This window comes from Tenrec ecaudatus, chromosome 17 (genome assembly GCF_050624435.1).
Source record: "Tenrec ecaudatus isolate mTenEca1 chromosome 17, mTenEca1.hap1, whole genome shotgun sequence".
Classification (NCBI taxonomy): Eukaryota; Metazoa; Chordata; class Mammalia; order Afrosoricida; family Tenrecidae; genus Tenrec; species Tenrec ecaudatus.
Genome location: NC_134546.1, coordinates 56,341,762 through 56,356,573, shown reverse-complemented (window position 1 = coordinate 56,356,573; position 14,812 = coordinate 56,341,762). Strand labels below are relative to the sequence as shown.

Genomic DNA, 14,812 nt, shown 5'->3' with positions numbered 1-14,812 from the left:
CACTCGGCCTTACTTACTCAGTGAGTTGGGAAACCCACCACTCTGTTCCACGCTCTGGCTCCTCGTTCTGCTGCTGCTCCTCTGGTGGTGCAGCTGTCTGCTGGATCCAGGAGGCCCACTGCGCAGGGATCTTACGCCAGAGGATGCACTCCACTCCTAGCTCTTACTGGTCATAAGATCCTTCCGCCTGCTAATTTTACACACAGCAGGATGTGTACACAGAATTTTATACACGGAATCCTGTTCACAATTACTCACAGGTGAATCTTCACCCTCGTCCCCCATCTTTTACCAGAGCCATGCGGAGAAAGGTTATGTGGTGCTAGAAGAGCCACGTTAGATAATTCACTGCCCTTGCAGGTGCCACCCAAGGACTCAATATCCTGCACTTCGCATGCAGATAAATGAAGTACATTATGTATGTCTTAGATCAAGGCAGCCCAAATTAAAATGCTCATTCAGTAACATACCTTGTTTTGAGGTTGTGTTTCTCCTGATTTATAAGACATACATAAGCAGTTTGGTTTCACCCTGAATCACAGGGTGTTTAGGAGATAAGTTAAATAAAAATGAATGAGTCAGGCCAGCAGAAGAAGGCCTATGTTTTAGAATGTTTAAAATCTAGAAATCAAGATGTACCCAGAAGTCACAGTTTATTCTAAAAATATGTATTAAGGATCTGTTATGCAGCAGGCTATGTGCCAGGTTCTGCGACTGAGAGTGGGGATCAAAGTCTTCTCAGACTGGGCCCCAACCCTTAAATAAATGACAGTGTAGGGGAAATTCAACCGTCTAGAAATAGCAATACACTGTGAAAGCGTTCATGTTTTCAGAGGCACAGAAAATAGGTATTATACGTAGCTTTAGAACTAATTTTTGAAGGCTTTTGTTTTAAAATACTGTGTTTTAAATCTTGTAACAAATTTTCCCAACACCGAAGCAGAGAAAAGAGTAAAATAATATGACAAACCATCATGTAACCGTCTTCTTGTTAGAACAGTTTTCATAGCAGGAGCGATTTTTTCCCATTTATACCCACATTCAATAATCCCTCACTCCTTAGAACATATTAAAGCAAATCTAGACATCTGAAGGCGTCCTCGTGGCATAATGGCTACTGGCTGGGCTACAACTCAAAACCACCAGTTACTCTGTGGGAGGAAAACGAGGCTTTCTGTTCTTGGGAACCGCAGGCCTCAGTTCTACCCTGCCCGGTGAGGTCACTAGAAGTTGGAGTCAATTCAACAGTGAGTTTAATTTTATGAGTTTAGAGATATCTGTAAATATTCAGAATGTATCTTTATAATCTAAGGATTCTTTGGACAATATAAGCATAAAATGATTAAGTATTTTTAAATGAACAATGCTTAATATTATCAAATATCTTTGTCATTGTTCACATTTCCTTGGCTTCCTTTCTTTTTCATTGTTGATTTTTTTTAAGATTTAAATGCTTAATTAATTTTTTTTTAAGATTCAAATAACATTATGGTGGTTTATATGCCCTTGTACTCTTTTAAACTATTGCTTTAGTCTTTCAGCTCTTTTATTTCTTGCAATCTTTGCAGAAATTGGGTCAGATCAAGGAATGGCAAGTTTTTTTTCTGTAAAGGAACAAATATTTCCAACTTTGCAGGGCAGAGATTGGGAGAAAAATATGCACAGTATCTTCACCTGACCAAGGACTTGAATCTACAGTTTACCAGGGGGCTTCAAAAAGTATATGAAAAGATAATAGAATTTTTCTATGAATTTTTGGAAGCTCCTCAAATAGTTTTAAATAACTTCTGATAGACAAGCCAATAAGGAAATGCTGCGAATAGGTACTTCATAAAGAAAGTGGTTAGTAAACACCATAAAAGATACTCAGCATCACCATCAGAGAACTAGAGTTAAAACGACTGGGAGATTCCACTGTATACCCATTGTTGCTGTTGCTAGGTGCCACAGGGTGAGTCCCCACGCATAGTCATCCTGTGTCCAACCGAATAACGCTCTACCAGGGCCTGCACCAGCCTCACAACTGTTTTGTTTGAGCCCCTTGTTTTAGCCACTGGGTCAGCCCATCTTGTTGGGTCTTCCTCGTTTGCGCTGCCCCTCGACGTGACCAAGCATGGTGTCCTTTTCCTGGGACTGGTCTCTGCTGATAGCATGGCCGCGTATGTGAGAGGAAATCTTGCCATCCGCACCTCTGAAGAGCATTCTGTCCATACTTCTTCCAAGACAGCTTTGTTTTCTGGAAGTTCACAGAGCGGGGGGCATTCCTCAACACCTTAATGCGATGCATCACTTCTTTTTGGGTTCCATTTTGTTCAGCTTTCACAGGCAAATGAGGCCATTGAAAATCCCAAGGCTTGGGTCAGGCACATCTGGACCTAAAGTGATACCCTTACTCATCAACACTTCCAATCTTTTCTCCATATCCCCTGAGGTTGATTGGTCCAGTTGTGAGGTGGTTTTTTTTTTTTATCTTACATTGACTCAAGGTCAATTTATTTACATCAGCAAGTGCTTCAAGTTCTCCGTGCTTTTTCACAAACAACCTTGTATCATCTGCATATTGATGAAGATTGTTAGTAAGCCGCCTCCAGTTCTGATGCTGCAGTCTTCATAGAGTCCGCCTTCGCTGATTTGCTCAGCCTACAGATTGAATACATATGGTGAGAGGGTCTAACCCTGATACACACACACTTTCCTGATTCTGAATCATGCAGTGTTCCCTTGTTTGTGTGGCCAGGTACAGCTTCATGAGCCTCATGAGCACAGCACAGTCAAGCATTCTAGAACTCCCACTATTCTCAACTTTGTCCAGAGTTTATTAAGATCCACACAGTCAAATACCTTTGCATAGTCAATAAAACACAAGCAGACATCATTCTGGATGTCACCAGTGATATCCCTTGTGCTGCCCTCTTCAGAGTCCAGCTTGAATGTATGGCAGCTCCCTGGCCATTCTACCCTCTGCGATACAGCGGCAGCTATTTTTAATTATCCTCAGTAAAAATTTACTTGTATAGTAGTGATATTATTCAATAATTTCCACATTCTGTTGGGTCACATTTCTTTGGATTGGGCACAGAAGAGAGATGTATCTCTACTAGCTCGTTGGCCAGTTAGCAGTCTTCCAATGCCGTGGTGTAGTACTGAATGTTTCTAGTGCTTCATCAGCTTGTTCAGACATCTCTGTTGGTAGTCTGTCAATCCCTGGAGCGGTGTTTTTTTTTTAATTTGTTTTGTTTTGGCTAATGCCATTAGAATCCTATTAAAATGATTGTACAGCTTTTTAAAAAACCTGTTTAAATCATTGCATTGTATGATACATGAACTGTCGATAAAATTTTAAAATAATTCTATTAGAATGGCTAAAATTGAAGCAACTGAAAATGCCAATGATGTGGAGCAACTAGAATAACACTTTATAAGCCTATCATTTGATTGAAAGTTGAGCCTGGGGTAAACTTGGCCCCCGAGCTGAAGGGTGTCCCAAGGCCTTACTCTCAGGGTTTCTACCAGTCTCCTCTAGGCCATTAAGCCGGTCTTTTTTTTTTCTGGAGTTCTATTTGGATTTGGAGTTCTGTTCCCCATTTTCTCCCATTTACCCAGCACCTTCCTGTGACCCGGTGCAGAGCAGCAGGAGACAGCAGGGACCAGCTGACGCTGGCGGCAGGGTCACGGGCTGAGGTTTGTGCGCTCCAGTAACTCTTTAGCCTAATTGTTTCCGAGTGTCCTTGTCTTCACGCTTCTTGGCCTTAGACGGAGGGTCACCAATAATTATGCCTTACATGGCCACTCACAAGCTTTTTAGACCCCAGTTGCAGGTGTACATATATATCTGTTTATGTTATTTTTATTAATGCTGAGTGATTTAGGAATGGTCATCCCAGCATGTGGAAACATCGGACAGGTCTGCAAAGACAACTCTCTGCAAAGACAGGACAGGCTGCACAGAGGGACTTGCAGTTGAGCCAACCCAGATGCACTAGTTAGCTGAGCAGTGGTTAAGGGGCGCTCCACGAGGTGCCTTTTCAAAGATGGGGAGATAGAGCATCTAACTCTGTACTTGGGAAGACATGGTTAGCCACATCGACCTGTTCACTGAACACCAACGCAATATGATGAAAGATAGCTTTTTCAATCTTGCTCCTTTGAATACGATACATTTATATCAAACAAAAGCAAGACATTCCGCATCTTTGAGTAGGTAGTAAATTTGTTGACCTCATTACTTCCCCACCCAAAAGAAAGATATTGGAATGGAATATTCGGTTAATTTTTCAAAGGGTTTTACTCATTTGCTTACTGAATAAAATTTATTGCTGCGTCTTCTAGTGGCAAACTCTATAGCAGATGCTATATACATAATCGTAAGAAAAATATTGATTGCTTTGGTCTTACTAGGCTTATAAATTCACTGCCACTAAGTCAACACTCGGGTGTCTGATAAAATAAGCAGACAGCCTTATCTTTCTCTTGTGGAGGAACTGATGGGTTTGAAGCTCTGAATGTACAAGTTATCAATCCAAGGCCTAACCCACAGTGTCGCCTGAGCTTTTTCATATAAGCTTCTAGTCTGATAGAAAAATAGACATTAAGCAAATAATCACTACACACATACAAGCCGATAAATGTGGGGAACGGGGAGGGTTATGAGAAAGCATAATAGGAAGCCTTAATTGAAATTAGGGGTGAAATAAAGAATGATAAGAGGTTAACAGAAAAGTGGGTGAAGGGAGACGTTGGACAGTGTAAAATATGACAAAATAATAATTTATAAATTATCAAGGGCTCATGAGAGGGAGGTGAATGAGGAGTTGGTACCAAGGGCTTACGTGGAGAGCAAATGTTTTGAGAATGATGAGGGCAACGAATGTACAAATGTGCTTTACACAATTGATGTATGTATGGATTGTGATAAGAGTTTTATATGCCCCTAACAATATGATTTTTAAAAAGGAGGTTAATTGGACAAACAGTAGGGGAGAAGGCCATGACCTTTCCGAGCACATTTCGCCAGAATCCTAACCTGCTGGGGTTCATCTAGGAGTACTTGCTAAATATTTGGATAGTTGCTACAGACTCAGGGATGAATATGACATATTTTAAAGCCTCCCTCACTGAAGGTGCAGGCATTCCTCCTCATTCTAATCCGAGAGCATGCAGAGAATGCAAGGTGCGGAGAAAGCATGCAATTCTAAGAGGGTTGAAATAAAGCTGGTGTTCGAGAGATCAGTGAGGGAGAATATTCCAGAAATGCACTGTACACTATAAGGTTTGAGGTATATTTGCAGACCTGCAGGCCGTTTGATGTGTCCCTCATATGGATTTATATAAGAAACTTCTAAATGTTCATGGAAATATGTATTATAAAAAAACCACATAGATTGCAAAAGTGTTTTGAATGAAAATAAACGCACACTAACGTGTTATCTCATGTCTGAACGCGATCTAGTTTGAAGCACCCGGGAAGATAAAGCGTCAGTTTGGAAAGAGCCCTTATCAGAACAACATGATTCAGTTAAACTTGAAGCAAGATCAAACATCCCATTTAGAGTGGAGTTTTGAGTGGGAGAGTGGTGAAATCACTGATGTTTTATGGAAATTTTATGGGGACGGTGCCCACCTCAAAAAGTTAACAGTTTACAAATAGATGACTCATTTCAACATGGGAGGAGACAATGTTGAAGGCCCTTGGCGTCCAACGATCCACATTAATTTGAGAGGAAAAAATGAATCTTGCTCATACCCTAATTGAAGACTGACAAGTAATAGAAGAAACAATAGCTACATTACAGAGGTGTCAACTCTGCTTGAAAAATTAAAGTTGAACAAGTTGTCTGCTATGTGGGTGCTGTGTTAGTCTGGGTTCTCTTGAGAAACAAAATTAGTGCTACGTTATGTATGTATGTATGTATGTATATAGAAAGATTTATATCAAGAAATGACTGACACAGTTGTAGAAATGACTATGCGCCATCGGGTTCAAGTTCATGAGTCAGGTGGCAAGCTGGAGGCCTCTCCTGACTTGTCCAACAGGGGAGGCTGATGAACCAGGAAGGAGGAAGACTAAGCCAGAAGACCAGAGGCTGGTGGATACAGAGATGAACGAAGACAAGTTCAGCAGCCTGCTGAGGGCTCTTGGGATTGGCAGGCGATCGAGCAGGAAGTCTAGGAAGCAGATGCGTGTTCCAAATCCAGGCAAAAAATCTTTCCCTTGGGGTCTGCTGTAAAAGGAGTAGGCCATACCCCTGAGGAGTCTTTCTTCCGATTATATCAAGGCCTGACCTAATCCAGGAGACTACTCCACACGGCTGGCTGTGCATAGCATTGGTTTTTAAAGTTGGGACCCACTCTCAAGTTGATTACATCGTGTTAGATCGCATCATGGGGGATTACAGCAAAACTACTGAGAACCTTCATCCAGCCAAGTTGACACAAAACCTAACCAGTACAGGTGCCCAAACTGCTGTGTCCAGACCAACTGCAGAGAAGAACAGAACTTTCCATGGGATTTTTAAACAAATGGAATCAAGATCCTGAAGCATGTCTTGGAGAACTTGTGACAGGAGAGGGGAGGAACATGGCTTTTATGGGAGGAACCTGATGATGAGCCACATCATCAGCAAGGACTACCAAGAAGTAGAAGTGGCCCAGTCAGAGCAAGAGCAAACAGATCGAGAGCAAAGGTCCTGGCAGCAGCTGGAGAGGTGCTCAAGGCTTTTGCTTCCTGACTTTCTAGACAGCAAAAGAACGCTAACCTCTGTTTATATGAAAATGCTTTGGAAAAATTAGTCAAATCTGTAATAGAAAACTGCCCGGGAAAGCTTCACCAGAGTCCTCCTACTCATTCCTGCTGTCGGATAGGGCAGATTTGCAAGCATTTTGATGGGAAATCTGTAGTCATCCACCTTCCTGCCCTGATTCGATTCCTTCTGATTTCTTTTTTGTTTCCTAATCTTAAAAAAGAACGGGAACCCGGGTTTCTTCCACGAGTAATTTGAAAAAGGCTGCATTGAAATGGCTGTTTCCCACGGTGGGCGATAGTACCCTGTGGGGGCCCTGGAACAACCCAGGTTGGGACTGCAAAAGCTGATCCTACACTTGGTCCTGGATTATGGGCTACAGTAAAAACCAAAGTTTTTCATTGCCTGCCTGGGGGAGATGGCTCTGAGTAATTTTTTTTTTCCTGGAAAGGGGGTAATTGATCAAATAAATCTGGGAACCTATGGACTAAATAATTGATATTGTGGCTTACAAAGTATCTTGACCTTGATGGAGTTTATGTTGAAAAGTTTTTTTCTTTTTACCTTTATCTTTTAATTCCATTTCCACATACCTTTTGAAGTCCTCTCTTATGAAAGTTGAAGGAAATAATCATGCATGAAAGGCAGATGCCAAATGGTATCTGCTCCCCTGCAACTGAGGAACTTGGACTTTATCCCGCAGGCGTGTGCTGGGGGAAGGGCAGGAAGGGCATCATTGAGAGGGACTGACTTGGTCCATTCGGGCAGCAACATAGGGGAGGGGCAGAGGGGGTTAGTGCTGGAAGAAGGGAGGCCCAGCAGGAGGATACTGTGGTCATCCTGGGGGTCTGGTAATGGCAGTGATGGAAACAGGGAGGATGGCCAGATGAAGAGGCCTTTTGGTGGGGCAGGACTTGGTGGGTAGTGCTGAGAACGTACAGAGCTGAACTGCGATTTGGTCCATGGCTATTCACTGGGGCAGAGATGCAGAAGCAACAGTGGGGGGCGGGTGTGGGAGGGTGGGGTGGAGAAACAGCCGCTTACTGGTCTGGGCACATTTGTGTTGAGCTGTCAGTGTGCTAGCCCAGTGGTGGTGACATCCTGTGGGATCCGCATGGGACTGGAGATGGGAAGAGGAAACAGGCTGAGTTGATTTTTTTTTTTGTAATAAATATTTTTACTTTAGACTAGTTTTAGGAAAAGAGTATTACCTCTTCCTGACTTACTCAGGTTCCTGTCCTACTGAAGTGGATATTTCACAAATACTCTCGTGTGTGTGCCTAAGAGGCTAAGAGGCTATAACTGGTTTTAAAGCCAAAGCAGTATGAAAAGGCCTATGTTGAAACATCTCGTTCTAACCCCCGCTCCCATCTGCCTTGCTCATTCCCCTGCAGTAGTAATTTGCATCCGCTCTGTGGACCCTTCCATTGCTTTATGTAAGTTCAGGCAGATAGGAGACTGTCCTCTGATATGTCCCGTGCTGCTGTAACTGACATACTACAAGTAGATGACCTTAACAAACACATTTAGTCTCTCACTGTTTACGGGGCAAGACGTCTACATTCAGGATCCAAATTCGGGCAGAAGCTTTCTGGAGTGGCCTTGGAAGAATGCCCTGGTCTCTTCTAGCTTCAGCTCCTGGACAGTTTTCCTGTGGTATGGCAACGCTCTTCCTCCATCTCTGCTTGGCTCTGATCTCAAAAGAGAGAGTGTAGCTACATCCACGCGACCTTTCCTCATTAACATGACCGAGAGAGCCCATTCCCAAATGGGATTATAACCACAGGCATCAAAAGCAACCATGGGGTCGGTGCCAACTCCTAGTGACTCTCTAAGACCACGTAGATCTGTTCCTCTATAAAGACCAGGTAGATCTGTTCCTATGTTTCCCAGATGGTAGCTCTATGGGAGTAGAAAGCCCCCATCTTTCTCCCAGGGAGCCCCTGGTGGTTTCGAACTGCTGCCCTTGCAGGTTGCAGCCCAACACGGAACCACTATGCCAACATGGCTCCTTGCATCACAGACAGAGAGGTTAGAAACTGCAACATGTATGTCGGGGAGGGACACAATTCTATCTGTAACATTCCACTCTTTGGGCCCCCCAAATGAGTATCCTGACCCCACGCAAAACCAAAATCACTCCCATGAGTCGACTCGCTTACTGACCCCGTGGGACAGAGTGGCACTGCCCCTGTGGGTTTCCAAGACTGTAACCTTTCATGGGAGTCGAAAGCCTCATCCTTCTCGTGGCGCAGCTGGTGGTTTTGAACTACGGACCTTCGATATGGCGCTATTCCTCCAGGGCTACCTTGCCCACCCAAACACATTCAATCCATGACACCACCCTCTCCTTACTAACCGCAAGGTCAGCAGTTCAGACCACCAGCCACTCTGTGGGAGAAAGATGAGGTTTTACAGTTTCGGAAACCCAGAGTGGCGAGTTACACTGTGTCCTGCAGGGCGTCTGTGAGTTGGAACTGGCTCAATGACAGTTCCAGTGTCTAGTGGTTTGTAATCTGTTTAGTTAGTCCATTGTTGATATATACTTGAGCTGGTTCTAAGTTTATACTACTTTTTGAAATGTAACAGACTTGTACACACATGACTTCATATGTGTGCAGATGGGTCTGCAAAATGAATCCCTAGAGTTGGGGCTGCGGGTTCAAAGGGTAAATACCTTTGTAATTTTGTTATTACCAAATTGCCCCCAAAGGGATTGTACCAATTTTACCCCCGCCAGGCATGTACAGGGGCTTCAGAAATGTTATGAGAGGGTCGTTCACTCATCCGCACACTCAACTGTGGAACAGTGTCTTCCTCTTACACCCGCCGGTGTTGGATTCACCTTCTTTCATTCCACTCCCCACCACCTGTTGGAAGCCCCCTCGTGTGAGGCTGGTCCCCCGCATACTGCCACTCTGACCACAGCCAGCTGCATTCTTTAGATCGCTACCAAGGCACGAAGCTTTTTTTTTTTTTTGCCAATTCTGAGTGATTCCTAAGTTTGTCTAGTTTTTTCTGTTAAGAAAAGCGGGGGGGGGGGAATTCCCACTTGATACAACTTGTAAAATCTGAATTTTATAATTATTTTAAATAAAGATTCAAGCCTTCTTGAATCTTTGTTATCTGTTTTCTGGTTTTCAGTACATGAAGCCCAGGTTTGATGAACCTATAGAGACAAGTAGAATAAAGGTTGCTGGGGGTACGGGGTGGGGGCGATATGTGGTGGCAGCGGGGGGCGGGGGAGAAAGGGGGTCGTGTCACGAAATTCAACAAGTAAGACAATGTGTTGAAACTGATTGTCGTAGCAGTTGTTCAATGCTGTTTGTTGTGATTGAACTTTGGAACGGTATGAGATCTGTATTCGCTCACAAGAAAATGGTTTGGAAAAAAGGAAAAGTCACCCACACTATTATCTACTCATCTCCTCACCTTAGGATTTAGGAAGAGGGTTCCGTAAGGGTTTAGCTGGATGAAGGCCAACATTCCCTTTGTTTTTCTCAAGTTGGGCACTTCTTGGATTCCCCCGTCCCAGCCCCAGTCTCAGCTGGCAGTGGGCACTAATATTACATAACATTACAAAGTCTACACAGTAGAAAGGCCATGTGTTTGCCCCAAGACTGTCAGCTTATCAATCCCTTGGATTCGTTTTGAGATATGCGGAACGCATTCCAGTTTAAATGGGCCGTTTAGCTGAGGAGATCCGTGGACAGTGTAATTGACTTTTAAGACCTGCCGTATCGTGAGGCAGTCCTTTCTGTGTACTTGATCAATAAGCTGCAGGGTAAGTTCATCTCGCCGCGACCTTAAGGGACCAACTCTTGTCCCTCTTTTGTGACTGTGTGCCCTCCACTACCCTCTTTGCCGTCTATGGTTTGTTGGTTGGTTGGCTTTCAGATTGAGAAGAATAACCAGATATTCATTATCCAAAGCAAAGGGCATCCATTTTCTCGTTCGTGGGAAGCTGGAGATGATTCTTAGGAGGAGAAATCTCACTGTCCATTTAAGGGCTGTTGCAGATAAGATAATAAAGTAGTAGAATTAATGTAAGGGCTATAAAGTCAGAGTTGGCAAATCCTAGCATTCAAGAAAGCTATTATAGAATATATAACTGGACACTTTCTTTAATGTCTTATCGACTTTCGGTGTGAAAAAACTAAGAAAATCAAAATACATTGAGAAGAATAGTGCTGATCTTGTAGGAAGGGGACTTATTTTGAGGTCATGCTGAGCAGTTGGTGAGGTTGAGTCATTGCCGCCGTGCTTAAGTTGCAGCACAAACACACAGCTCCCTAATAGCACGCAGCTGCACAAAAGCTTTCCTTCACATTCCTTTTTGCTCCCATTGCTAATTTTGCCTCATTATTTTGTTTCAGGAGGGGTTTTCACTCATTGATAGCAAGAACTGGCTGAAGGTTGTGCGGCGCATGGATTGTCTCCTGTTTGGAACAACAATAAAGGCAAGATGCTGTGTGGTCAGCAGGCAGCAGTCTGGCCCCTCAGCGGGGGTGCAGGGGTGTATGGGGTGCAGGGTGGTGATCGTGGGTGGGAGCTTCTCTTTGCAAATGAAATGGTTTGGGGAGGAAGGTACAAGTTTAAGGCAGACAGGGTTCTGCTGGTTGTGAGCAGAACGTGTTTGCCCACAGGAGAGCGGTAGATAGCTAGTTAACAGGAGCGCGATGCTGATGAGCCAGGGCTGTTGCTGGCTTGTCTGTCCCTGCCTGATTCTCCAGCCCCAGAACACAAAGGGGGAGCATGGGGGCCCCCAGCATGCGTCTTTCTTGCTTGTCCAATGTTGCAAAAGGGTGTACATTTTGGAATATCTCACAGATGTCTTTTCACTTTCCCCCTCTTTAATATTAAAGAGTAAAGTCCCCTTTTGTTTACTTTCTAGCTGTATTAAGCAGAAAGAATGCTCCTCATCAAAGAATCGCTCAGACTAATCACCTGGATCATTTGCCTTCCGCAGTCGTGTTTAAAACCAATCTGTTGGCATTCACTGAAGCCCGGGTGGGAGATAGTAGTTTTCCGTGGGCTCAGACTGAGGCTAGGAAGAGGCCTTGGGAGCCTCTAGTGGAGGATTTGTTTTAACCCCCAGAGAGTGTCCCGTGCATTGGGGTGGGGAGAGGAGTTGATCCTGGGAATTGGGGTGGATTTTCATGGGCCTCTAATAGAAAATCACCATTTCAAATTCTCACCAGTGGTAATCACAGGTATTTCTGTGTCACATGACTCTTTCTCGGCTATCTGAAAACATCACTTCCCTCTGGATTACTCCGGCTAGATCTTTCCATTGACCACTAAAGAATACATATTATTGGATCTCAAATTAGTGTCTTGGTTTTATAGTAAATGACCTCAGTGTAGTTGGTTCTCTTTGCCATCTTAATGATCTTACGTGACTGATGTGTCTCGCCCCTCGGGAGCAGCTAGAAATCCCACAAGCGCAGGGTGATGATGTGGTCAGAGGAGCAGCGTCCTGACTGGAACGCGGGGTGGTGTGTAGATGTTAAACCCTTGGCTTGCAATTGATGGGATATTTTTACCATTGAAGACAGAAACTTGATTTTGTAGTTCATTTATTTTAGCAGGATTGCATATTAAATTTTATTAAAAGCTTTTGACACCCAACAAAGGTCCTGCGTTTGGATGGACAGATTTGTTGCAATATAATAATATGAACCAAAAGTCTTCTTTTTGCCAGTGGGCTCTCTTGGCACTTCTTGCCGTGGATAACTGCTGTTGGTGTTAGGTGCCATTGAGTCAGTTCTGATTCCTAGCGACCCTCCAAGCATCCCCGGTCCTGTGCCATCCTCACAGTTGGTCCCATGTGTGAGCTCACTGTTGCCGCCACAGTGTGGGTCGAGGGAAAGTCTAGTCTCTACTTTAGCAGGCATCTCGCCCGTCCAGGAACTGGTCTCTCCTGACTCCGTGTCCAAAGTACGTGAGGTGGAGTCTTGCCGTCCTTGTCTCTAGGAGCATTCTGGCTGTACTGCTTCCAAGCCAGACCTATTGCCATTGGTGACCAGATTCACAGAAACTAACAGGGAGTTAGTTTCTACTTAACAGTTCGCTTAGCATGGTGGTTTGAACCTGCCCAGAGGCATCTTGGAAGAAAGGCTTAGTGATTTCTTCAGAAGTCCAGCATTTGGGCACGGACACACACACACACACACACACACGCACACACACCCCACCACCACCACCCCCCACCCCTAGTGGGAAGGGCCGCACCAGTGAGTGGCCGGTTCAATGTAAAGGACGCACTGCTCTTGAGTCTACTCAACTCACAGTAACCCTGTGCTTGAGACTGTCCATCTTCACAGACGAGAAAGCCTCTTCTGTCGCCCTCAGAGCAGCTGGTGCCTTCGAACTGCTGCCCAGTTGGCAGCCCCACCCCTGACCCCACAGCGCTCCTTGGTGCAAGCATAGCCACCGGGACCCTCTCCAGAGGCGGCTGCGGCTCAGAGGGCCACCTGGACCGTCTTTACTTGATCAGCACTGCGCTGCTCACCCAGGGTGGGTGAGAGTCAGAGAGGCTGTTGGTTGCGGTCAGAACGTTTCAGAGATTCTGTGGAGCTCTGCTGCCCTGCCCTCCCGGAGCACAGTCAGAGTTGACTCGCCAGCAGGGGGTGGGCTCTGCAGTGAGTAAATCCTGCCTGGTTTTCTGTAATTTCCCCCTTTTCTTCGGTAGAGGAGTTCATGGGAAAGGAAGACTGCTCATAGACCCAGGGGCTGAAACTAAACGCAGCAAGCAAACCAATGGGGCTTTAAAGCCTCTGCTATCTTGGTGCCTCCTCCTCCGTGGCCAGTCCCGGCCTCGCATCTCCCAGAGCGCAGGGTGGCTCCGGAGCCTCCGGGAAGGGTCTTTGCTCAGAGATGCCGGGCTCCCCTGGGAGTCAACACTCAGTGGGCCTCGCCACCCCCCAAGAACCCAGAGCCTTGATGTTGTCCACGGTGAGGGCAGGGAGGGGAATGCACAGGAAAGCCCCAGCCCTGGGCTTTGGTTGGCTGAAGGGTCTGTGTAGTAAAGGGTTCCTGTTAGTTGTCATAACGAAGTTTTGTCTTGAAGTCGAGGGGAAACTCGATGTGTGAGGCATTGCTTCAAATGCAGTCATTCTGGGCTAATCTCCTTAGAAGCTAGAGACCAGAGACTGGATATTTGGGGCCATTGATGGCTGCCAACACAGACTTGGAAACTTGTCTTTTCACAGTAAGGCACTCCATCTGACTTGTAGCTATGGCAGAGAAATAAATCTCCTCAAGATGTTCAATCCCACGGTCCATGCTGTTCCGCCGGTAGCAGGCTGTCCACTGCGGTAGCCCACAGATCAAGGACGTGGGTGGAGATGCAGCTCCCTTTCAGAAGCCAGCGGGGGTTATCTTGGCGCCACATGCCCTGAAGTGGTATTTCTGGCTTTAGATGGCGCACATTCTTTCGGGGGCTATTTCAAAAGTCAACGTGGAGAAGGACGTCAGTCCTGCGATCAGACGTCTAAGTTGTCCTGGCATCTCGTGGAACTGCCCCACCGAGGGGCTCTGGCTACAGAGACTGGTCCTTCTGTGCCTCCACACAGGGGCGAGGCTTTCAGAGCTGTGCCGTGCTAATTCACTCCCTCCCAGTAGTCTGCTGTCACGTAGCTCTTCAGCTAGCTACAAGGGATAATCATACACTGCGACCGTGTCCCCAAAGGTCGGTTAGACATTACAGTCATAGCGGAAATCACTGATCTGAAAGCACTTCATAGAGATCGCTTCATGTAGATGCTGAATTGGGATGCATTGGAAACAGCTAATTAATTGTGAACAAAGAATCAGCTGATTTCACAAAAGGAGATGCTGCACAGTATTCCCCTAAACTGCACCATTCCTCTACACAGTTCCTACCTTTCCTCAGGAGGGGCAAAAACCTTCGTCCTAATGAATCCTAATAACTTCAGGGTGACCTACTCCAAGACGAAAACGGGCAATGCACACAAGAAAATTCTACCTTACTAATAACCAAAAAAAAATTTTTTTTAAAGAAATGAAGTTTGGAAATAAACATCTGTGCTAGCCTAGTAGATTAACCA

At 45.2% G+C, this 14,812-nt stretch overlaps 1 protein-coding gene across 1 annotated transcript in view; it reads left to right on the top strand.

Annotated features, from left to right (window-relative positions):
- Window positions 1-14,812, top strand: part of REC114 (REC114 meiotic recombination protein) — a 95,528-nt gene that overhangs the window by 70,042 nt on the left and 10,674 nt on the right. Inside the window, exon 3 of the mRNA XM_075535821.1 lies at window positions 11,117-11,200. Within this exon, the coding sequence (XP_075391936.1) occupies window positions 11,117-11,200 (84 nt within the window). The remainder of the gene's footprint in view (window positions 1-11,116; window positions 11,201-14,812) is intronic.